The sequence below is a fragment of the Schistocerca nitens genome, chromosome 3, assembly GCF_023898315.1.
Source record: "Schistocerca nitens isolate TAMUIC-IGC-003100 chromosome 3, iqSchNite1.1, whole genome shotgun sequence".
NCBI lineage: Eukaryota > Metazoa > Arthropoda > Insecta > Orthoptera > Acrididae > Schistocerca > Schistocerca nitens.
The window spans coordinates 170,684,782-170,710,833 of record NC_064616.1 but is presented as its reverse complement, the minus strand read 5'-3'; the positions used below and the strand labels follow the sequence as shown (position 1 = coordinate 170,710,833).

General features: G+C 42.6%; 1 protein-coding gene across 1 annotated transcript in view; it reads right to left on the bottom strand.

Moving 5' to 3' along the window:
- Positions 1-1,503: 1,503 nt before the first annotated feature.
- The window catches only part of LOC126248110 (dystrophin, isoforms A/C/F/G/H-like), a 1,130,095-nt gene continuing 1,105,546 nt past the window's right edge, over positions 1,504-26,052 (bottom strand). Inside the window, exon 51 of the mRNA XM_049948788.1 lies at positions 1,504-1,604. Coding sequence (XP_049804745.1) covers positions 1,563-1,604 — 42 coding nt within the window. The 3' untranslated portion in view covers positions 1,504-1,562. The remainder of the gene's footprint in view (positions 1,605-26,052) is intronic.

Genomic DNA, 26,052 nt, shown 5'->3' with positions numbered 1-26,052 from the left:
ATAAATTCAGACCTTTATCGAGCAAAGATATCAAGCTGTAAGATGCGGAAGAATCAAATTTTTTCACCGAATAGTTTTCTCAAAATCGGATGATAAGTATTTTATAGCTCCACTCCTTTGCCGAGAAGACGCGTGGCGGTTGCTCTCACTGTCGCGCGTGCTGGAGCGACAAGATTCAAACACGTTTGAATTCAAACGTCGCTGGTTGTAGCAGAGGACAGGCAGCGCCATGGACGTCACCCACGTAGGACACTTCCGTAGCCATAACTGCGGTGGTGCTCCGTCGTCTGAAGCTGTCCCATACTGTCGGTCGCTTCTGTCGCTTACGTAGGACGTGTCCTTACTGCTACTATCTCATTCATCCCTTCTCACTACTGCAGTCTCTTCTTACTGTCGTCTCTTCTTACTGTCAGTAACTTCTCTTCCTCACTGCCATTGTTATAGATTCTGTGTCTCATTATCACTGATTCTCACCCGCTTCCACTTTCTCCTTCTCTTTATCACTCCCCCTCCCCCCCTGGCACTGTATCCTTCACTCTTTTCGTAGCACTGTTCTGTCACTGTCAACTATGTTCCACTGCTACTGTGTCCCTCTCTTTCTATACCGTTACCACAGTCTACTCCTTTCCGGTATTATTACTTTAACGTCTCTTTCCCAATGCCACAGTCTCACTCTCTCTCGGCATAAAAAAGCACGAATCTATTTGCATGCCAAAATTTCTGGGGAAAATTTTATACGTGCTGAGGAAGGTAGGAGAAGGCGGCTTGTACCGCACTTTTCAGGGTATTCCGGTAGGAGCGTTTTTTCGTTGGTTCCCTTCACTTCGCTGCTACAGTAGGCCATGTCGCACATGTGGAAAGAGCTTTATGGGTCAGTAAATTTTTGATAGTTTACTTACGTGAAACTGAAATATCGCAAAACTAATTTCACACCTCAGATCGGATTTTATATGCACACTTTACGGTTGTACGTCACTTTATAAACTACCTTTTCGCCTCACATGAGATATTACGTGCCTATTTTACTTGGCCACGGACGGTGGCTTTGAGCATCTGTATCTCGGAAACGGATAAAGGTATACAGAAACTTTTCAAGGTTGTTCGAGAGCAGGATCTTGGGAATATAACGTAAAAATTTCAACCATTTGCTGTACATAGCCATACTGGAATCAACGGCTCGGTTTTGGTTTTCAGGTTTTCTCAGGAACCACCCATTAACTAAATGGTGCCTCCATAAGCCCCTTAAGAAGCATAGGAGACCACACGTAATTTCAAAAAGATACAACCGATTATCTCCAGTTGCGTAAGCTGGAGGAAGTGTGTAATGTTCAAACTTTAAACCTGTGCTGCAGAATACTTACAGTAAGTCGATCTTCTGTTGAGTATATAAGGGCTGTCCCAAACACTTGACCCTAGTTTCTATCACTAATAGGACCCGAGGTATAAGCCCAGGAAAAATCCCGTTTTTATGGGCGGCGTTTTGGAACATAGGTAGCGCATGCATGTGTATTTGTTTTTCAGATAAAAGCAGCAATGTCTGTGGGATTATACATACCTGTGTCTTATTTGTAGCCAAACGGGCAGAAGAAGTAAGTGAAACATACCTGAGGAACAAAAATAAAAATTAGAATTAGTGGAGCTTGGTAATAAAAAGCGTATCATAGTTACAAGTCATATACGGTAATAACGGAAAGAAAATATTATCGTTCACTCACGTAAACGATTGGTGTAAGACATTAGCGTTACTTTTCTATGAAGTGTGTGAGTATGTATTCGGTGTTTCTGGAGCACAGTTTACTGGATAATCAAGCAGTAAAGCATCCAAAAATACGACAGGCTTCATTCGACATAGTTTTCCATTTCTTACAAGTTAATGCTCGCTCTTTTGGTTCTTCGGAAAGTTTGAAATATATGAATTCAGTACAGCACTGTACAGGCTAATAAATAACTCCACAAATAAAACATACGAAAAAAAGGGTTGTAATGTGATTTTTATGCGCTTTTAACACTGTCACATTCATAGAAATTGATTTAAATGTAGATAAAGGACAAAATTTAGAGGCTGCATACTGAAATAATATTGCATATAGCACAATGATTCAACACAGCTGCAGTTATAGAATCCATACGAAGAGTAATAAGAAATATAAGAATAATTGTTATACGGCTGTGCAATCCAGAAATGAAATAAACTTTTCGGCGCTTTCAAGTCCACCATTTAAGATCTAGCCAGCAGCGAAGTACTGAACGACGGAGCACGAACTCAAGAGAAGGAGACCACAGAAGCCGTTTCGGAACTCAAAACACGCGTCATAATAGGAATTGTAGTTATTTTCATAACATAACATCCCTTGAAGTCGTCAGTTAATAACCAAACTGCCATCTTTAATACCAACCTAGACCTCGGGCAACAGAACCGAAAACTACATTCCAAAAAATAATATAGACGCTAAATTAATATTGTCAGTTCTGTTTAATCTCGCATGTATGACGTCAGATGCCACAAAATCATTGCGTCGCGCTTCAAACTGACATCCGGTAACGGTAGGGTAAGTCAACACCGACATACCAACACGACACGTCAATTTGGTACACTTCAAACATGTTCCAAATTCGGACATAAATACTTATCTGGAACTGCGTATATATTTTTTATTTTCCCCATTTACGGAAACTAGAGTATGAGGGGCAGTCAAATGAAAACGAAGCAAATGGAAAAAGAGTAAGTAAACCGTTTATAGCTGTTAATACATTTATCCCAATGTGAGACAATATGGTCAGTGCCTTCATGGGAAAATGTTTGCGGTTGCCTAAGGAACTGATTTTACCCACGTGTGCAGCTCTTCGTCCCAAGCAAATCGTCGGCCGCCAATGTCTTTCTTCAGGGCTCCAAAAATATGGAAATCGCATGGAGAGAGATTGGGACTGTGTGACGGATGTGTAAGGGCTTCCCAGCGAAACTTCTGGAGCATACTCGCAACTACCCTGGCCACATGTGATTTCCATAATTTTGGTGCCTTGCAGATAGACATTCGTGGCCGTCGCTTTACTTCGAACGAAGTAAACGACGCTGTCATTTATCGATTAGTTAAGTCATCAGAAGATCATAACTAATTGCAAAATTATTTAGAATAGATTTCTGTATGGCGCGAAACTTGGCAATTGACCCTAAGTAACGAAAAGTGTGAGGTCATCCACATAGGTGCTAAAAGGAATCCGTTAAACTTCGGTTAAGCGATAAATTAGTAGAGTCTAAAGGCCGTAAATTCAAACAAATACCTAGGAATTACAATTTCGAACAACTTAAATTGGAAGGAACAGATAGAAAATGTTGTGAGGGGGGCTAACCAAAGACTGCGTTTTATTGGCAGGACACTTAGAAAATGTAATAGATCTACTAAAGAGACTGCCTGCACTTCGCTTGTCCGTCCTCTTTTAGAATATTGCTGCGTGGTGTGGGATCCTTACCAGATACGATTGACAGAATACTTCGAGAAAGTTCAAAGAAGGGCAGGTTTTGTATTATCGCGAAATAGGAGAGAGAGTGTCACTGAAATGATACAGGATTTGGGGTGGACATCATTAAAACGAAGACGTTTTTCGTTGCGGCAGGATCTTCTCACGAAATTTCAATCACCATCTTTCTACTCCGAATGCGAAAATATTTTATTGACGCCGACCTACATAGGGAGAAACGATAACCATAATAAAACGAGGGAAGTCAAAGCTCGCACCGAAAGACATAGGCGTTCGTTTTTTCCACGCGCTGTAACAGACTATTGTTAAGGTGGTTCGATGGACCCTCTGCCAGGCATTAAATGTGTTTTGCGGAGTATCCATGTATATATAGAAGAGGTGCACGCTTGGATAGTATCATGGTTTCGTAGGCACCCTCAAAAATTTTTCCATGTAAGCACTTAAGCATGTTGTCTCACGGAGGGATAAATGTATTAAAAATTGAAGCAATTACTTTTGAAATAAGCTGGTCAACATATTTGGTTCAATCTTCGTACCTGATGATGGCGTAACAGCCGTAAACGAATTCGTGTAACAAATAATAAAGATTATACAATATTACACCAGTGATGTGTGTACATTATGCATGTTTCATTCATAATGTATATAATATTCTACCAAGAACCGAGGGAACGGTCAATCAATAAATGCAAATAGTAAACAGTTTACTTACTTTTTTTATTTGTCTTGTTTCCATTTGGCTGCCCTTGGGATTCTACATGAATACAATCCGAGATGTTACGAACAGGTTGACTGTTTGACGAGCATTAAATGTAAAATCAGCTATGTGTCACACATTCAGCTGTTCGTGAAGATAAGAAAGAATCTGATAGCGAAGGAAAGAAAAAAGCCAAGGAAGGAAGACTGAGATTAACGTCCCATCGACATCGAGGTCAATAGAGACGGAGCACAAGCTCGTATTGTATCAAAGATGGGGAAGGAAATCGGCCGTGCCCTTTCAAAGGAACCATCCCGGTATTTGCCGGGAGCGATTTAAGGAAATCACGGGAAATCTAAATCTGTATGGCCTTACGCGGGTTTGAACCGTCACCCTCCCGCATGCGAATCCAGTGTGCTATCCACTGCGCCACCTCACTCGGTAAAAAAGAAAAGCCTAAAAGGGGGGAAAAAGGGATCGTAAATCCTATTTACAGTGAGTGTAGCAACTTTGCAATTAACTTTTCCCTACTCTCCCTTGTTAGGGGAGTACGTTTCTGTGTTTTCGTCAAGCTCAACTGTTTCGACCCACCTACACGGAGTCTGCAAATTTCCTCGTTACGAATATGGGACCGTGGTATATACCGCCGAACAATAACACAATACTAATAAAACGGTAATCATTAGTTTTTGAAGAAGCTTGACGGTCGCTTCCTGACAGTTCGACACACAGCGCAATATTTTCAACTGTTTTAACGCAGGAAGGCAAGCCGAAATGCCTGTGGCAAAATACACAGGCAGGAAGCTGAAGTTCTGTAGGCAGCGCGGAATGTAAATACTTCACAAGCCAGAGTAAAGACGGCCGTCAGAGCGAGGCTATAATCTGGCAGGCAGATACCGCTGTGGCGGAATGTTACCGCGCCGCTCCACAAACACGCAGCGGCTTACCCGGATTACAGCGGACCCCAGACCAGAAAGCACAAAACACACCTTTTCCACAGTACGTAGGCAGGTATAACGTCCACTATCACAGAGCTAGTAAGCAATGCTTTGAGAATTGAGAGCGACGAACGACGCCATGCTACAATAGATGCGAGTTAACACTGCTGTCGGAATGCAAAGCGGAAAGGACAGTGCGATTTGCCGTGTGCATACGCTGTGGAAGGGTGGAAGAGTTGTTCGTCATTACTGAAGTAGTGGAAATCAGTATAAAGGCACGAATATTTGTAGGAAAATTAATATTATCCGTTGGAATAGTTGTGCAGAGTGTATATGCAATAGTGATCCACAATACTATCAAACGCAGTTAAATGGTATCGCATTTAATGTCAGTAGTACAGTACATAACAAGACAAAAACGATTCAAGTGATAGAGGGCGGAATTCGGTATAAACGTAATCGACTCTCTGCGGTGTTGTGTGCGCGTAAGTGCCCTTCCTACCGATAGGAAACAGACACCATTAGTGACAGTGTGTATTGCGTAAATAAACCACGATTGTGACACTGCCACCCGGAAAACAGTCATCGCGTGATGAAAAAGCAAAAATCGGTGCGCAGAAGGAAATGGGACTCTCTAATCGTCAAATAGCTAAGAAGTTGAACCGTTCAAGAACAGTGATTGATAATTTCGTTAGATTAGACGCACAATATGGGAAGAGCGGAAAATGTAGGCAAAGCAGAAAATTATCTGAGACATCTAAATCTTTACTTTCGTTCGAAAAACGGCCCCAAACCGTTATTCTTCTCAATTTGTCGCTGATTTACAGTTGCCAGTAACTGACGGACGTGTACGACGAATTTTGTCGAATGATGAACATCTTTGCATTCAAGAAATGACTGCTGAAATCCGCTCTAACACCCGAACATAAACAGGCTAGACTGGAGTTTGCTGAAAAACATACGTCATGGACTTCAGAATGGACTAAAGTGATCATCAGTGATGACGAGAAGTTTAATTTAGATGCTCCGGATAGATCTCAGTATGATTGGCATGACCTGATAACAGAGCAGCAGGTAAGAATGCGCAGAAGTTTTGGTGGTGGAAGTGTTACGATTTGGACAGCGTTCTGCAGTAAAGGTAAATCACGAATTGCTTCGGTAATACTTAGAATGAAGTCTAGTATCTACACTGAGATGCTAGAGACAGAATGTATTAGAATTCTTGAGAACCTAGGTGACGAAGGTTAATGTTTCAACAAGATAACGCATCAGAGTCTCGCCTTGGCCTGCAAGTAGCCTGGATTAGCACCCGTGGAAAACCTTTGGGGAATACTTTCAAGGCGTGTTTATCGCAATGGAAGGCCATTTAAGGCCGTATGTGAGCTGGAAAGAGCGATACGAGAAGAGGGGATGATAATTTCACTGCAAGAACCACAATCCCTAACAAAATCAATGCCGAAGAGAATTTCTGAGGTAATTATGAAGAACGGAGGTTGAACAAAGTACATTGGGTGCCTTTGTACCAATTTCCATCCAGGAAAAGCATATACCTTAGTTTGTTACTTGTGCTATGAAAGAAACTATGTAATTTCGTCATGGCTGCTTATGGCATGTATGTCTCTACTACTTTCATAATCAATTCGATACATGTACGCTTCCCACATTGTAAACTACTTTCGTAGTAACCCTACCTTTATACTGGTTTCACTACTGTATTTGGCTGACATTGGAGGGGGAGGTGGCACTATACAGTATCTATTTACCGGAAAGTGTTAAAGTCCTGGGTTAAATCCTGCTCGCATCCGTGAGAATCTGGGATAACCCACTCAAATACAGACAATTCCATAAATAGGGTGATTCTTATTAACGCTTGAAAACACCCGAAGCGACGTAGACACCGATACGGTAAGTAATTTAATATAAGACACATGAGGCCGCAAATCTCAGGATATATCCCAAAAGTGGATGGCAAATTTTGAACATGTGACGTCACCAGATGACGTAACTAGCCGCGAGTGCAGCGGTTGGGCTTGTCGATCCTACACTCGCTCGTAAGGGCACTGCTACACACTGCTGCACACCTGTACAAATTTCGAACTTCTTTTGTAACTGTGATCTGTTGTAAACATAGGAGTTACAAAATTACTTTCCTCGCCGTGACCAAGCAAAAGTAGTGCTCTTTTGTGTTTCTTTCCTTTTGTCCCTTCTTTTTTGTTTGCAGACATTTAGTAGAGCAAGTGTCGGTCATTCACTGGTAACGACGAAATTCGGAAGCTTATTCTCGTGTAGTTGTGACGCAAAATGATAAGATTTTGATGTACTGTACTTTGCAATAAACCAGCAGAGACCGCGAGACCGGTAAATAGAACAATGAATCTTACATCAGTGTAAATACGTACCAAGAACACAGTGAAAAAATACAGTGTGCTACACGCAAGATTCGAACCCTGAGCCCCAAGCGCTAAAGTCGCGAACGTAGGCCCGGAGACACACCAACTTGAATACTTGACTTCGGTTGGGATCAAGAAGCGCGACAGATCTGGCGGCTCATTTGTCATCCACTTTTTGGCTATTTCCCATTATTTGCGATCCCATGAAAAATTTGGAATTCTGTGTTAAGGTTCTATGGGAGCAAACCGCTGAGGTCATCGGTCCCTAGGCTTACACACTACTTAATCTAACTTAAACTAACTCACGCTAAGGACAACACATCCACCCATGCCCGAGGGAGGACTCGAACCTCCGACGGGGAAGCCGCGCAAACCGCGGGAACGCGCCACAGACCGCGCGGCTACCCCACACGGCTGCGATCCCATGTTTCTTATATTAAATGATTTGTCTCAGCATTATCTACGTCGTTCCTGAGGTTTTTAAACGTTAATAAGAATCACCCGGTGTAGGGACAAAGTATTTATTGTACAAGAACGTGCTGCAGGCAAGTATTTTTTAAAAAAGCTAGATATACTGATATTAGGTAAGCAATATATTTACTCCCTTATAAAGTTTGCTGCGAGTAGCTAGTCACGATTTTCAAGCAACAGTAGCATTCAGAAATGTAACACTAATAATAGCCTCCACTATCCACTCCTTGAGGTAAACTGTAACTACCAGAATTCAGACTTTCCTTACGACAAATCGGATTTCGCTTTTCTTGATTGACGTTGTTCTTCGTCAGCCCATTGTTTCGACGAAATTTGGTCTTCGGTATGTAAGGTGGATCCGCGTTTCGATCCCACTCATGTAATTATGCCAGAGGCTCTTCTTACAATGCTCTAACTCTTTCAAACGCGATTCTGAAATGTCCTCTCCCTTAAATTTTACCTCTTGATCCAACGAAAGCACACTATATTCATCCAGGATATTACGCATTCATTTACACGAAACGCATATCATCCAAACACATTACACTAGTAATCTTCATGCATCGGTCTTCTATCACTCTACCGCCAAATTTGTCGATATTTATTCTGAAGGAACCTTACATTACTGCGTCAGGAAAATGTCACATCGTAATAACAGTACGGCCATGTTTAAATTCCTTCATCCAATAATGAATGGTCTTGAAAATTGGTGTAGGATCCCAAATTCTTCCGACTACTTAGTTTGTATAAGGACGCCAGTCCACTTTTTTTATAAATAAAAATGTTTAGCTTCTGGACAATTTTAGAATGCATTCATTTCTACAAAACGACCAACTATCTTTTAAGATAACTGTCAACACATAACTGAACATAGCACTGAAAGGTTGAGTAACACAGCAACAAGTATCATACTCGGCCTTGCCGCCAGCCATACCTTTTGACAAAATTTTCTTACTATTTAGTAAAAATTCCCTTGATTTGCCAAACGTATCCTCATATACAGAAAGAGCGGTGTTCAAATCCTCGTCCGGCCACGTTGAATTAGATTTTGCATAAATGCCTCAAATCGTTTCAGGCCATCGCTCTCTGAAGGAGCAACTCAAACTTTAGTAATGCCAAAGCGTTAAAATGTGAAAATCTTTTTTTCGTAATATCTGCATGGAGGAAGTCACCTGCTTAATATCGCGAATAAGTTTCCGGATCATGTTGCTGTAATAGGGGGTGACTTCAATTTGCTAGGTATAGATTGAGAGAGTCATGCTATCAAAACTGGTAATTATTCTGAATGCCTTGCCCGAAAATTGCTTCTAGCAGGTAAGAGAACCAACTAGCGAAGGCAACATCTTAGACCTCCTAGCAGCAGATAGACCTGAACTTCTCGAGACAGTGAACATAGAGGAGGATATCAGTGATCATCCGTGACTACTGGTATTACAAGTAATGTCAACAGAGGTGTGAAAATATTTTTACTTAAAAAGAGTGACAGGAGTATTCCGTATGAAATATTCAACGTTGGCGACAAAGATGAGGAGTGAAAATGGAAACAATGCAAAAGAATTGATCAAAATGACTTGGACTTACATGTTCCGAGCAAAGTCTTAAGGTATGGGAAATAGCCACCGTGTTAGAAATCTAGTGGATGAGTCAAATATGTTCCACGGGCAATGAGCTCCTAATATTGGCTGTTCTGTGGCAGACCGCTAGTGTGCATGCATCTAATTAATCACACAGATTACACCACTTTATCCGTTGACTAAATGACCTTGCAGAAATCTGCTTAATTTCCGGATTGATCGATACAGGTGCTTGCAACGCCCGCATCTAAACCCTATCCTCAGAACCACAGGCTTCATACGTTCCTTCATCCACAAAATTAAATTACTTCCTGACGGTGCGAAAACCGACAAACATAATGAATTGTGTGATATGCCTAAATGGCCAAAGCTACATTAGACTCTGAACAACGATTCAGCATTGAATGTTCTCCGATGTGGCAAGTATAAACACAACTCGACATTCGTGACCATCTACGACACAAATCACAGACGAGAAACTGAGAAGGAATGGTCTCATTCAGTAGTACTTGCGCTGGGATCAAGGTATAGTACACGTTTATATCAATGTGATTGTTCAGCACGAAACCACTTCCGAACACGAATTATTTTCTGTTTCTCGACTTATTTACAGTGGCTTTTGCTTTTCCTTTCCTTAATACTTTGCTTCAGTTTAATAAATACAATGGAGGCTTGAATTTCTTAACTAATGTACACTCCTCGTTTACATGAAAATTACAGTAACGAAAAAAGTTTACTAGTTTTGTATTCTGGCACAAATAGCGACTTACGGTCTCCAATAGCAATGCATCTTCTCTCTCTTCTTTATCTCAAGTGTTTCTCCCGCCTATGGCTGACACTGCTATGTACAATCAACCAGTCACAATTTAGCATTAATTTTTTACTTAAATTTTTTTTGCTGCGTGCCTTTCTTGTCGTTTAGCATACTGGAGGACAGTCCTGTCCGTCATCTGTCTGTGAACAGTGTAGATTTTGTTCAGTGTGCATTCGTATTAGACTTTTTTCTGATTTACGAGGCAGAGACGTGTAGTCATTCTGAACGATACACACGTTAGTCGGTGATCCAGATCAACGGTCGTCAATCCAGTATGCAGTTTCGGTCCGGATTTGGCTCACTTCCCTGTCGCGTAAGCCATCCATAAAATGACAAATACAGTGTGATACGATGAGGCGTAACAGCTATCCTAATAATGATACAAACTAAAATGAGCGATTACTCATTGTACTTTGATAGAGATTCCACAGTAACTAAGGTGTCTACTCAAAATGGATAAAAACAGAAAAGTAAGGGAGAAGAAATAACAATGAAATGCCAGACCAGCATTTGAAACGCCGCTGATCCAATTAAAATTTTAATGTTTTACAGGCAGTTTCCAAATAAAAACGCGGAAAACTTAAGCGGCCTGATTTAACATCTTCTACCAGTTCTAAATGAGACATTCGGTATAAATTGTTTGTAATACTGCCATCAACACTAAAAGCCTACTGAAAGGCTGTTGAGGATTGTTATTATTGGCGCCTACACAAGATTCATCCCACGAGAGATAGCAGAATGCTGCGTACTTGGCTAATAGTGATCCCATAACGTACGTTATGAAGACAACAAACTACTAACTTTATTCTTTGTCATATCACAGGTCGAGAATACACAAAACGCGAGGTAATGAAAAAAAAAAAAGAGAAGAAAACAGACGAGAGTAGACGTCTACGGAAGGCCCTTGTCATGAGTACGTGTAAGTACAAAATCATCCTGGAGTAGTTAACTTGGCGCCGAAAGAAAGAACAGGAGGGAAATTTTTTGGGACAGGCAAAGGTTAGAATATGTTTTACAGATCATCGATGACGTCTGGTGTAGAGTATATACGATTAGTGAATGACAGGGGGAGACGGAGGCTCTACTCGACCTAGATTGAAGGCAATTTTACGACGCATAGAGGGGACGGGAGGGGGTTTACGAGCAGATTCATTAGACATCAGTTGAGATTGGAAACAGATTAATTTATAGTGACATTACTGGTCACGTTCTGGGACATAGGTTTCTATCAAATATATAAATTAAAGCAATGATTAATAGAACAGTAAGGACTATACATCAGAAAGATGCTGCTACTGGAAGAAGAGATCTTTTCATTTGAGTGGTAGACCGTGAGATGGTGTCCTGTCGTCAACGAGTTCGAATTGTTACACTACAAATATTCCTTCATCCCCTAGCCATTAAGACAATATGGGTGAAATGAAAGTGAGATTTTTCGGTACACTTTTGAAGGTATAATTAAGTAAGACGGTTGTAAATTCCATTCGTGATTCTTTTTGTCTTGAACCATACATATTAATACGTTATGAGTTACGCTTTCGAAGATATGGACGGATATTGCGGCTATAGGAAGGAAGAGCGACCAAAATATTGGAGAAAATGCACGGTACAGTGGAAACGCTGAAAGTGTGCGCCCAACAGGAGCCCACACGAGCTCAGTCCAGTAGTCGCGTACCGTTCCAACCATCGTTGGGAAAGCGGTTGCAACTAGGTACCTCCGTCTGCAAGTAAGGTGGACTCATTTGACGGCAAACTGAACTAGGATGGATGTGAGAGGCCTCAATCTGACAGTAAATACTCTCTATTCTCTAAAAAGTCTGATCACTGCGAAAATCTAAAAGTACAAGTTTCCTTCTCCCTCCCCCCCCCCTCTCTCTCTCTCTCTCTCTCTCTCTCTCTCTCTCTCTCATGATGGTCAAACGTGAACGTCAACTAAGAAATTCTCATACATGGAAAATCACATCAGTCGAAATGATGCAGCTTCGTGTATAACCACACGTACTACAGAATACATTCCTCAGTTCAGTCAACGTTCTATGTAGTGATATCCGTAATTTAACTACGGACTACGGGAAACAGCGGCGCATGACAGAGAATCTTATATCCACTGGCAAAACGACAACATCGGCCACATGCATGTATCATTCTTCCATTAATCTATACAATTTTTCTCAACTTCCGTAATGCTGGAAACTGGTGTAGCAATTCGAAGTTATATTCTGAATTTAGAGACCTTAGATTGTCTACAATTTACCTTCTTTCAGTGCCTACGGTATTTATGAAAACGGCGAGTGCTCAACAGTGTACTAATGTAAAATTCTTGCATAGTATTGTTAGATGATACAAAACCCTTATTTACGAAAAAAGTATGCACATCAGAGTTCGGATGTAACCCAACTGAAGTAAGATTGTAATACCCACGATGCGGAAAGGTAAGTTACAATGATCAAGCTATATGTGAAGCATGAGTTCGTGATAATACAGCAGGCTTTTTATGCGGTTTACAGACTCGTCGGGCTTCCGTATTTGGCAAGTTAACCCAAGCTGGCGAGTGAAGTCGATTAGATCCGAACTGCAAAAATGTTCACTCCACGTTTTTTGGACACTGCCTAATCTGTAGTGTTCTATTTAACCGTCGCCTATCTTTGAATAGGAGGGTCAAGACTGCCCAGAGTCTGTCCGTTCAAGACCTGTGTTATCCCTAAAACGAAAGTGAGAATGCAAGTACGAGTGTAAGTCAAAAAATACCTGCACGACATATTTCTTATTTCTCAAAACAGTACAAAAATTACGATGACATCATTTTTCAACACAGTGACCCTAAGTTACAATGCAATTGGTCCACAAGCTCTCTAATACCATCAGAAAAGAAAGGTGTTAGGTTGAGCAACAAGCATCGCTTCCCTGAACTCTTCGCCGGAGGTGAACCAACGGCTTTTTAAACCATTTTTCAGTGGACCAGATCGAGTGAAGCAAGATCCGAACTATGTATGACACTCCAACACCTCGAAATGCAAATTCTGTAGATTTTGAACGGTCGATTGTTCTCAGTTGCAGGCTTCAAAATGTTGACTGTTTATTGTTGTCCCCTTTTCGATAAATTGCTCGAACTGGCCTCTGCATGTCCCAAAAACTGTGAGCATCCCTTTAGCTGTAGAGAGTTTACTCCTGAATTTCTCTTTGGCTAGAGATCCGTAGTGTTTCCTCTGGCCTTTCCTCTCTAGTTCAAAGTGGTGAACTCACCTTTAATCTCCACCGATTATTCGTTTCAAAAACTGTGGTGTCACCGCCAGACACCACACTTGCTAGGTGGTAGCCTTTAAATCGGCCGCGGTCCATTAGTATACGTCGGACCCGCGTGTCGCCACTGTCAGTGATTGCAGACCGAGCGCCGCCACACGGCAGGTCTAGAGAGACTTACTAGCACTCGCCCCAGTTGTACAGCCGACTTTGCTAGCGAAGCTACACTGACCAATACGCTCTCATTTGCCGAGACGATAGTTAGCTTAGCCTTCAGCTACGTCATTTGCTACGACCTAGCAAGGCGCCATTACCAGTTTATATTCAGTGTAATAATGTCTAAACAAGAGCGATGTTCTCCAATTGTGGATTAAAGTTAAGTATTCCAAGAACTACGTTCTTTTCTTTATAGGATAATTACTTTACCTTGTTCCAGACCTCACGCCAATCTGCGTGAGCTTAACGCGTGCCTTTCGGCTACCTCCGAGTGGCCTGGCTGTCTTGCTACACCACTACAAAAACCTTTCATCTTCATTAGCATGACAGTCCAGCAGCTACAACCAGATTCTCACACGACTGAACTAGTGCTCTTCATTTAGTTGCTTTGGGACTCATCTTGCACAGACGTTGCGAAAGTTGAACCTGTTAAGGATGATGTCACGCGAAGAACCATAACTGATAAAAATTGGCTTCCCCCTTTATCAACAGTCACTCATCGGTTATCTAGTATCAGGTTACGGACTTGGTCAGTGTTGATTTCAGTAGAGAGTATGATTGTGACTGTGATAGGACTTGCTGCCCTTTCCTTGTCTTTCACGTTTATTCGTCCGCTTTTGAATTTTTAGTCTACTGGTAAACAGAGGTAAAACATGGGCCTCGAATTTGCTGAAAGTTTATTTATAGATTTAAGTGCTTGGTACATCTTTGGACCACAAAAAAAGATTACAGAACACTGTTCTTCATTCGTGCCAACGCGGAGTGGCACGACCACATTTATTTCGCATGAGCGCAACGCGAACTAATATGACAATGCTGAAACCTGCCACAACAAAGACAACGGGTCCATTTAGCGGATGGCGAGCACACTAAAGACGATTACAATGAAAGTCAAAATACTTATTGAATTACCCTCGTACAATGTTTCGACTTTCTTACAGACCTAAAACCGTCCGTACACATGCCAGAAGTTGAAAACTTCGAAAAGAGCAAGAAAATCAGGACAGTAATATTATACAAACAGTAGCGGTTGCCTTAAATATAATCAACGAAATTATATTTTATTAGTATATTCTTAAGCAAAGTCAAATAATTGCTTTCAAATCGCAAACTAATACTTAAAGTTGCTTATAAGTTGGCATAACAGTTGGACTTATATGTATGTGGTTATCATTGTCAAAGAACACTTTGCGATATAATTTTGCAACTGGGTCCGAAACTCAGCACAGTCTCAAAATGCACGATTCTCTATTGTGCTGAATTCAAGATTTTGTCTGGGCACAAAGAAATTTCCACTGAAAAAAATGCAACGCGAGCTTATTGTAATGTTTCAGTTTTATAAGGATTCATAGATTCTAAACGGCCTACAGTACACAACTAAACTTAAATGAAAAAGAATTAACTATAATAAATTTCTCAAGTTCCTTTCTCCGCCCCCTAAGCTCACACGCTGTATGCAACGGTTCTAGGCTGGTTTTCATGAATATCGGATGTGGCACGTTAAAAGAAGCCCGCACCCTTCATGACCCAAGGAAAATGCTGAGCTGATATCTTAAAATGTCCTTTTTTCTGCAGGCCCGTAACCAGTAGTTTCTATTACAAAAATATTACTACGGCACAAATTTAATAACAACGGTTGCAACGCAGCATCTGTGCGCTTTCCTGGGCCTTCTCCAGAGTAAAGCATTACAGCGAGACGATGTAATGGGTCAACTCCAATAATTGCGGATCTGTGACTAACGCTGTTAAAGTTCATTTCTTAATTAAATGCGAGAGAATACAATACTACACCACAAACGGCTAAAAATGCAAACATCGAGAAAATTCAATTAACTGCTGGCCAGCGAAACAAACCTCGCTGATGGTAAAGCGTGGTGTTTGTTTCCATTCTTCACACAAACCACTGTCTTACTTCTGGCACATAGTTTCCGCCAAATCCAGCACAGATTTCACGCATTTCTTACCTGCATTATATAGAGCTTTGGAATTCATAAGTAGTGCTTTTTAGTAAGGTCTCCTCCTCGAATATAGGCATATGCAACTACTTTTTCCCTTTTCAAAACTAAGAATACTTAAACCTGAAATTATTTTATCCATCTACCATCTTCCTCCTCCATCACCTCTCTCCCTCCCTCCCCCCCCCCCCCCCTCTCTCTCTCTCTACCTATCTATATATCTGTCCGTTAGTGTCTCTCTCTCTCGAGTTTAACGTCCCATCGATCTCATCAGTGATCGAACACCAGGCCGGACTGGACAACAATGGAATAGGAATAGGGCTGAACTGAAGAAATGTTTCCAGCATTTACCTAAACTGATTTAGGGAGGCCACCGATGGTGGGATGGAGGTATTAATGACGGTACTCGTGAATGGTAGTCTTGTAAATTAACCACTGAAACAACTCGCACGATTCTGAATTGGAATCAGCGTCCCAAGGCCTGAATCCAAATTGCACTTTTAAGACCTGCAGAACACGGTACGTATTACTGAAACCAAGAAGATTATGTTACGACTAGTTTCATCTTATAGTCCTACGCGAAAGGAGTAGAGATGAAATACTTGTAAGTAAATGAACCAATTCGATGCGTTGCCAGAACACACTTGCCTGCTTCCCGACATGTCGGTAATATGTGTTTTATGAGAAAGTCCTGCATCTTAATCGCAAAGTGCATCTACAGATCGCAGTTATCAGTAACTGACGTGCTTGCATACAAAAACGTAAAAAGAGTTTGAACCAATAGAGCTCTAGTGTGTTTAATAAATGTATGGATGATACTGATTCGACAGTGGCTGGCGATAGGCTGTTACGCATCACTGACAGTTTTTCAATAGCAGTTGTTACACAGTTGCGAGTACACTCATTTGTAGCTCTCGTCTAAGTTACCGTTCTGTGATAAAACACGACATAATTGCTTTTTGCTATTCGTGCAGAGAATTAATTAGTGGCAGTCATAACTTTTCCTATACGGAAAGTTTTATAAATTTGTGAGCGAGTTAAGATGCAAATTTTGACTTAGTCTGTTTCGTCATAAACCTTGACATAATTGCTGTTTATTGTTTGCGAAGTTTTAATTACTAAAAGTAATAACGAGTTTCCCTGCATGAACATCTTTATTAATTTACGCGCAACAATCGGTAAGTGACTTTCTTTGTACTCCATTCAGTAAGCACCGAGAAATTTGCCTGAGTTCCTTATTTCAGCTGCGTCGCATGCGTTATAGAAGTGAGGTTCCTGCTTCGTCAATTTCCTGTAGCGAAGAACAACTTTTTCCAACTCTTAACTTTGGTTTGCAGCTAAGAACCCATTCACTCAGTTTTCTGAGTTTGCTATGCAGCTTACTTGGTGTACTACGATCGGATTTGCAAGTATCGCAAACACCGCCTGTAGCTGCAATGGAGGAAACCTGCACTACGAGGTTTAGAAGAGAAACAGAGCTTGTAGTATACGAGAGCAGCAATAAATTTTTAAACCTAAGATAGAGCACGGACAACTGCAAGCAGAATACGGTGCCGCAGTCTCCATCACACCGATTACTCGCGCAACACAAATCATTAAGTCAACGATCAATTACTCACTTGTATCCCTTTAACCATGATTATCGCCTCCTGCAGGTAACGTCGTAAACATAATCTAAGGGCCTGAGAGTGATTAGTGGACTGGGAATGTGACAGCTACAAACGATTCAGCTAATAAAAAAAGTGCCGATTATTTAGTGTGTCCTCGGTAAAGCACACAGGTATACTATGCCATAAGCTTCTGGTTCAAAATGGTTCAAATGGCTCTGAGCACTATGGGACTCAACTGCTGTGGTCATCAGTCCCCTAGAACTTAGAACTACTTAAACCTAACTAACCTAAGGACATCACACACAGCCATGCCCGAGGCAGGATTCGAACCTGCGACCGTAGCAGTCGCACGGTTCCGGACTGCGCGCCTAGAACCGCGAGACCACCGCGGCCGGCCATAAGCTTCTAGATATAAATACAGAATTTCCTCCAAGTAATAGTACGCAAAGCGGCAAATATTTTGATGTACGGTCAGTACTTTAACTGTTTTTATATGTCGAGATATTGAACCAAACCATATTTTCTTTATAAATGGAATGATGTAGAACTACTGACTGCATTAGATAGCTCTTCGATGCATTAATACACTGACATACCACATGCAAGAACTCGCTGTGAAACTCTTCGTTAATGTGATCGCGGAATGCGTTAACTTTGACACTGAAATCTCCCGGCAAAGTCATACTACTGTGAATTCTGTATACTGTCAGAGTACTCCGACAACTTGCCCTGTTCAACAGCCCAGATGATGTCAGATTAACACGACACCACAACGACTACACACCTGCACTCGATGTTACGAACAAATTTACAGATATGTCACAAAAGAGTGAGAAAAAAAAAAACTTCAGTGCGTTATACATTATACAAACACAGCCTCTGCAAATATAGCGTTTACAACGTGAAGTTACTTTACTTTGCCCATCCCTATAACTATAAAACAGTAAAATAGGACTCGAGAAAACTCTGAATCACGGCGAAATAAACAAACGGTCTACAAAACTAGGGTTTGGTAGCTTTGGTACACTGCACAAACGAGGTAGTAAATGGTGGGATTACCGGTAGTACTGGTAACATAGGTAAGGGAAAAAAAACCACACAGGTACAGATAAAGCGGCTACGATCTTAAATGACCAATTCTACTACGGAAAGTACCGTAGTCTACTCTTACTGACGATAGTCTGTGGTAGTCTACGGTAGTTTAATAACTCTAGAATAAATCAAAGATACACGATTCTCTCGCGAAGGTTTACGAGAAAATAATTACGGCAACGTATACGATTCGAAGTGCTTTTTCCTGACCTTTAATGTTAATTGCCAATAAACAATACTAATACTCAGATATTCACTTTGTTCGTCGTACAGTGTAAATCACGAAGAAAGTCTGTAATAAGACATAACGAAAAGCTCATGAAAATACAAAAAATGGGTATATTTCGAGAGAGCAATCCACGGATCCACGGACAACAACCTAAGTGTCCGTTGTTTAAATACGAAAGGCGAGAGGAATGCAGCAGTCGTCCAGAGGCTCTCCGGACACACCCTCTGGAATCTGGCACATCCTCGGAGAAGGCCGGGCAGCCACTCGGGCCGAAACAAGAGCCCCGGCCAGCGGCCGCTAGCCGCCAGCACTAAACGGGGAGCCCGGCTGCAGCTTCCGGTGCTAAGTGCCGGCCATCTAGCGGAGGACCCATCCTTGTCCTCGCTACGGCTCAGACACCTCTCAGTGACGCTCCTAAGGAGCTGTGAAAATGACTCGCTTCCACGCTCCATCCTTCATTCGAAACGAGTACTTTTTGTTACACCAAAACAAGTCGCACAAATACATTGTTTCGGTAACCATACAGCATTATACATTACCATACCTGTTTATCTGCTGCCGCATATTGTGCGATATCTTACAAAGAATTTCATGCATTTAATTCACAAAACAGAACTCACAGTACGTACTATATTACGCACCTACCACAAAAATCGGCGGAAGTAGATTCATCTTACCTCTGGTGATGTAAATATGAACGAAAGTGAATGAAGACAAAGACAATCTCATTTTAAGAACTTGGGATACAATTTTAATCTACTATTATGTGTAATCCATTTCCGAACTGTTTAAAAATTATGTTTGAAGAGGTAGTTATCAATACCTGTTACAAAGTACTTTCTTTTATATTTTATACGACACACTCACAAGACCATTTCACAATGCCGTAACCATGTGGACCACTCTTAATGATCTTCAGACTGTCAACACACAAGTAGAGCAAAAGACTCGTTACAGGCACGAGCGATGGGACACTCCATCTCCGAGGTAGCGATGTAGTGGGGATTTTCGGGTATAATCATTTCACGAGTGTATCGCGAATATCAGGAATCCGGTAAAACATCAAATCTCCGACATCGCTGCGGCCAGAAATAGACCCTGCAAGAACGCGACCAACAACGACTGAAGAGATTCGATCAACGTGACAGAAGTGCAACCCTTCCGCAAATTGCTGCAGATTTCAGTGCTGGGCCATCGACAACTGTCAGCTTGCGAACCATTCAACGAAACACCATCGATGTGGGCTTTCGGAGCCGAAAGCCTACTCGTGTACCCTTGATGACGGCACGACACAAAACTTTAAGCTTCGCCAGGGCCCGTTAACACCGACACTGGACTGTTGGTGACTGGAAACATGTTGCCTGGTCGGACGAGTCTCGTTTAGAATTGTATCGAGCGGATGGACGTGTACGGGTATGGAGACAACCTCACGAATCCATGGACCTTATATGTCAGCAGGGGTCTGTTAAAGCTTATGGAGGCTCTGTAATGGTGTGGGTCGTGTGCAGTTAGACTGATATGGGACCCTGAATGTCTAGATACGACAGTGACAGGCGACACGTACATAAGCATCCTGTCTGATCACCTGCATCCATTCGTCTCCTTTGTGTATTCCGACGGACTTGGGCAATTCCAGCAGGACAATGCGACACCCCACACGTCCAGAATTGCTAAGGAGTAGCTCCAGGTACACTCTTCTGAGTTTAAACACTTCCGCTGGCCATCAAACTCCCCTGACATTAACACTGTTGAGCATATCCGGGATGGCGTGCAACGTGCTGTTCTGAAGACATCTCCACGGATTTGTGGACAGCCCTGCAGGATTCATGGTGTCTGTTCCCTCCAGCACTACTTCAGACATTAGTCACGTCGATGCAACGTAGTGTTGCATGCTCGCGGGGGCCCTACACGAAATTAGGTGAGTGTACCAGTTTCTTTCGCTATTCAGTGTATATTCTTTATGTCCACATATCTATTTCTTAAGATAGGCACCCTGGCAACGTTCACATTTCTCCCAAGAAGAGACCAGTTTGTTGATACCGTCACTGTAGAATCTCCGACTTCGTCGACGAAGCCACAACCTCACCTCTGTTTGCACCGCTCCATCACTACCAAAGTGAAGCTCAGCGCGTCACATTGCTGTAGATGTCGCAGAGCTCGTGTGTGGTCTGGCACTGTCATGCAGAAGTAGGGGTCGCCCCATGTGTGGAAGCACTCTTCGAATTCGAAACTCGGTTACAGCACGCGCCCTCTCACGCACCGTCGCTACGCACTGCTATGTTACATGCTACAACGAAAAATAAAGTCGTACAATGTTAATAAAGTTTGTTTCGTTTCAAAAGCTTTACGAGTTTTCATATAAAAAATTCGGAGGTATTACTTTTCAGCACTCGCTCTTACATAAAGATAAAAATAAGAAAATGACTGTAACAGATATCTTGCGATAGTGACACTATCGTTCTTCAACACAACATTACTCTGTAGTTATACGAGGGTTGGAACTATAATAGTGGCAACTATTTATTTACAGCTCGTACAAAATAGACACGTGTTTCAAAGTTTTGCCGACCTTCAAATAGTCACCAGTATTGTGTATAACCCATTGCCAGCGATGTGGAAGTCGTAGGATACTCTTAGCAGTGCCAGTTCTGTTGACAGTTCGAGTGGCGCTGTCAGAAATCCAGTTGAACTCACGAGGGCTTACGTCAGGGGAGTGCAGTAGGTGGTATAGCACTTAACAGCTCCATCAGTCAAAGAAATCAGTAATAGCTTGCACTGTACGTGTTTGAGCATTATCCTGCAAAATGATGGTCAGGTCCTGCAGAAAGTGTCATCACTTCTGCCTCCATGCTGTTCATTTTTGGAACACAACCAACGACCAATGTGTGGTTTTCATGAGTTTTAAAAATGGCGGAAATGATGTTTATGTTGATCTCTATTCCAACTTTCTGTACAGATTCTGGAACTCTCGGAACCGAGGTGAAGCAAAACTTTTTTGATGGGTGTATGAATACTGCATCGTCGTTTGGCAACATGAAGTCCTTGAATGATTGAAATTGGTCTCCAAGTTGTCGAACATAACCATTTCCAGTCACTGATCGGTTCAGTTGGACCAGAGGACCCAGTCCATTCCATGTAACCACAGAATACACCGTCATGGAGGCACCATCAGCTTGCACAGTGCATTGTTGACAGCTTCGGTCAATGGATTCATGGGGTCTGTGCCACACTCGAAACCTACCATCGGCTTTACCAACTGAAATTGGGACTCGTCCGACGAGGCCCCAGTTTCCCAGTCGTCTAGGGTCCAGCCGATATGACCACGAGCTCAGGAAAGGCGCTGCGGGAGATGTCGTGACGCTAGTAAAGGCACTCGCGTCGGTCGTCTGCTGCCACAGCCCGTTACCGCCTAATTTCACTGCCTGTTCGTCGTAGGCCCCACATTGATTTCTGCTGTTATTACATGCAGAGTTACTTCTCTGTCAGCAGTGACAACTCGACGGAAACTCCAACGCTATCGGATGTTAAGTAAAGGCCGTCGGCCACTGCGTTGTCCGTGGTGAGAGGTAATGCCTAAAACTTGTTATTCTCGGCACACTCTTGACACTGTCGGTCTCGAAATACTGAATTCCGTCACGATTTCCGAAATGGAATGTGCCACGAGCCTAGCTTCAACTACTATTCCGTGTTCAAAGTCCGTTAACTCCCGTCGCCGGCCGGAAACTTTTTCACGTGAATCACCTGAGTCCAAATGGCAACCCCGCCGATACACTGCCCTTTTATACCTTGTGTACGCGTTACTTCCGCCATATGTATATGTGCTGTCATCTCAGTGTAGAACCTTGTAACAGCTCATTACAGCACGTGTCCCTTTTCAAAATGTTCAAATGTGTGTGAAATCTTATGGGACTTACCTGCTAAGGTCATCAGTCCCTAAGCTTACACACTACTTAACCTAACTTATCCTAAGGACAAACACACACACCCTTGCCCGAGGGAGGACTCGAACCTCCGCCGGGACCAGCCGCACAGTCCATGACTGCAGCGCACTAGACCGCTCGGCTAATCCAGCGCGGCTGTCCATTTTCAGTCTGTTTCACACGAATTCAATACATAATTTATTAATCAGCACCTCGTAGAAATGTTTGATCTGTCTCTGAATCTGATCAATTACCATTTATCACGTGGAGTAACCTGATAAGATTAGTGGTTGTACCATGTATTTATCTTTGTTAGAGGTCAGGAATGGGGTGCATTCCAATTCGCCAGTCTAACTGAGGAGCTACTTCAAGGAAGAACCTCGGTTTGGAAAAGCTGAAATTTACGACCAGGAAAGTGGTACGATAATCACATAGCCTCCATACTGGCGCCCAAGGAAGTCGTACACACAGGATGACATATCAGTTGGTTGGCGTTCCGTGACGCCCTTCCGGGTCGGTGAGCGACGGCGACAATCATCGTATAATGTACTTTGTTTACGGGTGTTTCTACTGCCATGTTTCTGCCGACACATTTACCTCAAGATGGTGGATATTAATGAGATGGCAAGTAAAAGGAGAGAAGACGTCGCTAACAGGGAACGTGTCCTGCTGTGTACGCAGAAAAAAATAGGAACTAAAATCATGCAAGCCATCTAACCTGCAACGAAAACAAAAAGAAAGGTTACAATTTAGAGTCCCGTCAACGATGAGACTATTGCAGATGGCTCATAAGGCCGAACTCGACAAGGACGACAAAAGGCAGCGACGACGGCATTTTCAAAAGAACTTCCGTCATTCGTAAGACATGATTTGCGTAAACCACGGAAAACACAGATTTGTATGTCCTTCTGGAAACTCGAAGCCCGCTACTCTTTGCAGAATAACCGTCTATTTGTTTGCAGTTATAAATTCTTTGACTTTGAAATCTATCTTCTGGTTTTAATAAGAATCAATGGTCGATATCATTACATTTTCTCTTTGTTTACTTTTAAGTACCTCATTACATCAGAATCCTATACGTCTGTCAATCTGGGTTTCGATACGATCCACTACCGTTTCTTGTCATTATCCTCGTCCTCATTGGTATACACTATCAAACAATTTGTTACAGTTGCCCATGTCCGTAGACAACTTGGTAGCCAGTAGGTCGCGGGAAGAAGAGGAGTGCAGCTGGCGGTGGGTTGGCTAGCTCCGGCTGCCCATTCACAAGCAGACCGGTCTGGCGGACTGCTCGCGCGCCGCCTCCCTCCTCCAACACGGCGAAGCGCACTCAGCCGGGCGCCGTGCCAACTTGTCTGTGAGTCAGCAGGTGCTTGTGGCCCGACTCGCCTACCATCCGGACGGCTCCCTGCCGCGCGTTTCAATGGCCGTGCCATCAACATCAGGTGGATTTTGTTCCGTTTATAAAGTTGATAGCCTATGTGGAATCTACATTTTACTCTTTTCGCCACGCAGTGATGGAACAAGAAGGCTCTGTGACACCATCTACTATAGTCTAATTAAAATTACTTGATAGTCGACACTTCACCCGTCGAAGCTGGTGCCCTCCTATCAGAGCGCTCAACGTCACGCCCGAACCGTACGCCGTTGCCAAACTGGCACAACTGGTCAGTTAACTTCCACTTACTTGTCTGACATTCATTCTTCATGCCCAAATCATGGGTCTGGCACTTTTATTTCGTAGCACTAACTAGACACTAGTGGATACTTCCGCACAAGACGCGATTCAGCGTCACATATGCGGTGATTCATAATCACAGGGATAGGCTTACATTAGGTAAGCTTCGCACGAAATTGCTTGAAATCGGGTGTTTGAAGGTTGCAAGTCATCATTGCGACTTTCTCCCCTAATCCGATTGGACCGATGACATCGCTGTGATCACAGTAAAAATATATAAACTTGACTCAAGAGGGTATTTTAGCGTAATGGTTGACGTATTAAATTGCCGAGTTGAAGGTCGTAGGATCGAATCTCGTAAGGTGTCGTGAATTTTTTTAATTTCTAAATTAATCAAAAGAGTTTGATTATCATTTTTATTCAATTAATTGGTTGAAGCGCATTTTTTATTTCTAATTCTTCTCCACGTCTTTTCATCATTGTACTGACTTTATTTATTTGTATTGTTCTACCAATCGTTCTTTTTTCGTCTGAATTTGCCTTTGTCGTCTATAATCTGCAACCGAGTGCCAACGAGCACTGCTCATCGGTTGGTAACACCGCAGCTCCTGTAGCCAGTGAGAAGGTAATTTCAGGTAACCAATGATAGCAAGAAATTACAATTTGCTTTTAGCGCTGAAACTTAACTTTTTCTTACCTGAGTAGTAAGAAGCAGAGGTATGTTTAATGGAGAACAATACTGTTGGCTCGCCTGCGTCTGTGTGCGCGCACACGCTCGCCCAGTCGATAACCTCTTCGATCCGGCCACATTAAGAGCCAGATGAACGAGCATTAATTAATAGCCTTTATACATAACGGCAGTAATGGACGTGTCGCTCCGGCGGAGTGCAGAAGACGCCGCCAGTTGCGTGCTCGGAGATTCCGCCCCAGACTATTACCAAAATTATCACGCTAAAATGCCTCCTCAGACGCCTTCTGAGGTTACTTATCTTGTTCGAAGAGGGGGGGGGGGGTGTAAACTATTTCTTCTCTGTACCAGCCCCTGTTCGGCTGAGCACTTTCACTTAACTTGTACACTGCCCTACAGGTTGGCAGCGTACGAGTTAATTATGGCCATGTAGCAAGTCAGTCAGTGATTCTGAAATGTAATATCAACAGATTAACTACTGAATAAGAGGGGCGGCACTAGGCTTTCTTAGTGACAAAAGAATGACCTCTGCTTAAGACAGTGTTACTACTCAGGGCACATATTCGTTGAAAACACCTATGATGGCTGTTAATCAGTTGAAATCGATTTGCAAAAGTAAATAAAGAAAACATGATTTTGCGACTGGTTGCTGCTTATTTGGTAATTTTATGGTTTACGGTCGCTGCACAACTTGGGAACCACATGGAGCCCACCATTCATTAACTTTTTCTGTCTCGAGTTTGCTCGTAGAGGATAGCTTTAATAGCTGTGAGCAAAGCGAACATTACTTTAGTTCTGACCGAGCGAGGTGGCGCAGTGGTTAGCACACACTGGACTCGCATTCGGGAGGTCGACGGTTCAAACCCCCGTCCGGCCATCCTGATTTAGGTCTTCCGTGATTTCCCTAAATCGCATCAGGCAAGTGGCGGGATGGTTCCTTTGAAAGGGCAAAGCCGACTTCCTTCCCATCCTTCCCTAATCCGATAGGACCGACGACCCCGCTGTTTGGTCCCCTCCCCCGAATCAACCAACCATTTTAGTTCTGTCGCGGATTGTTCACCAC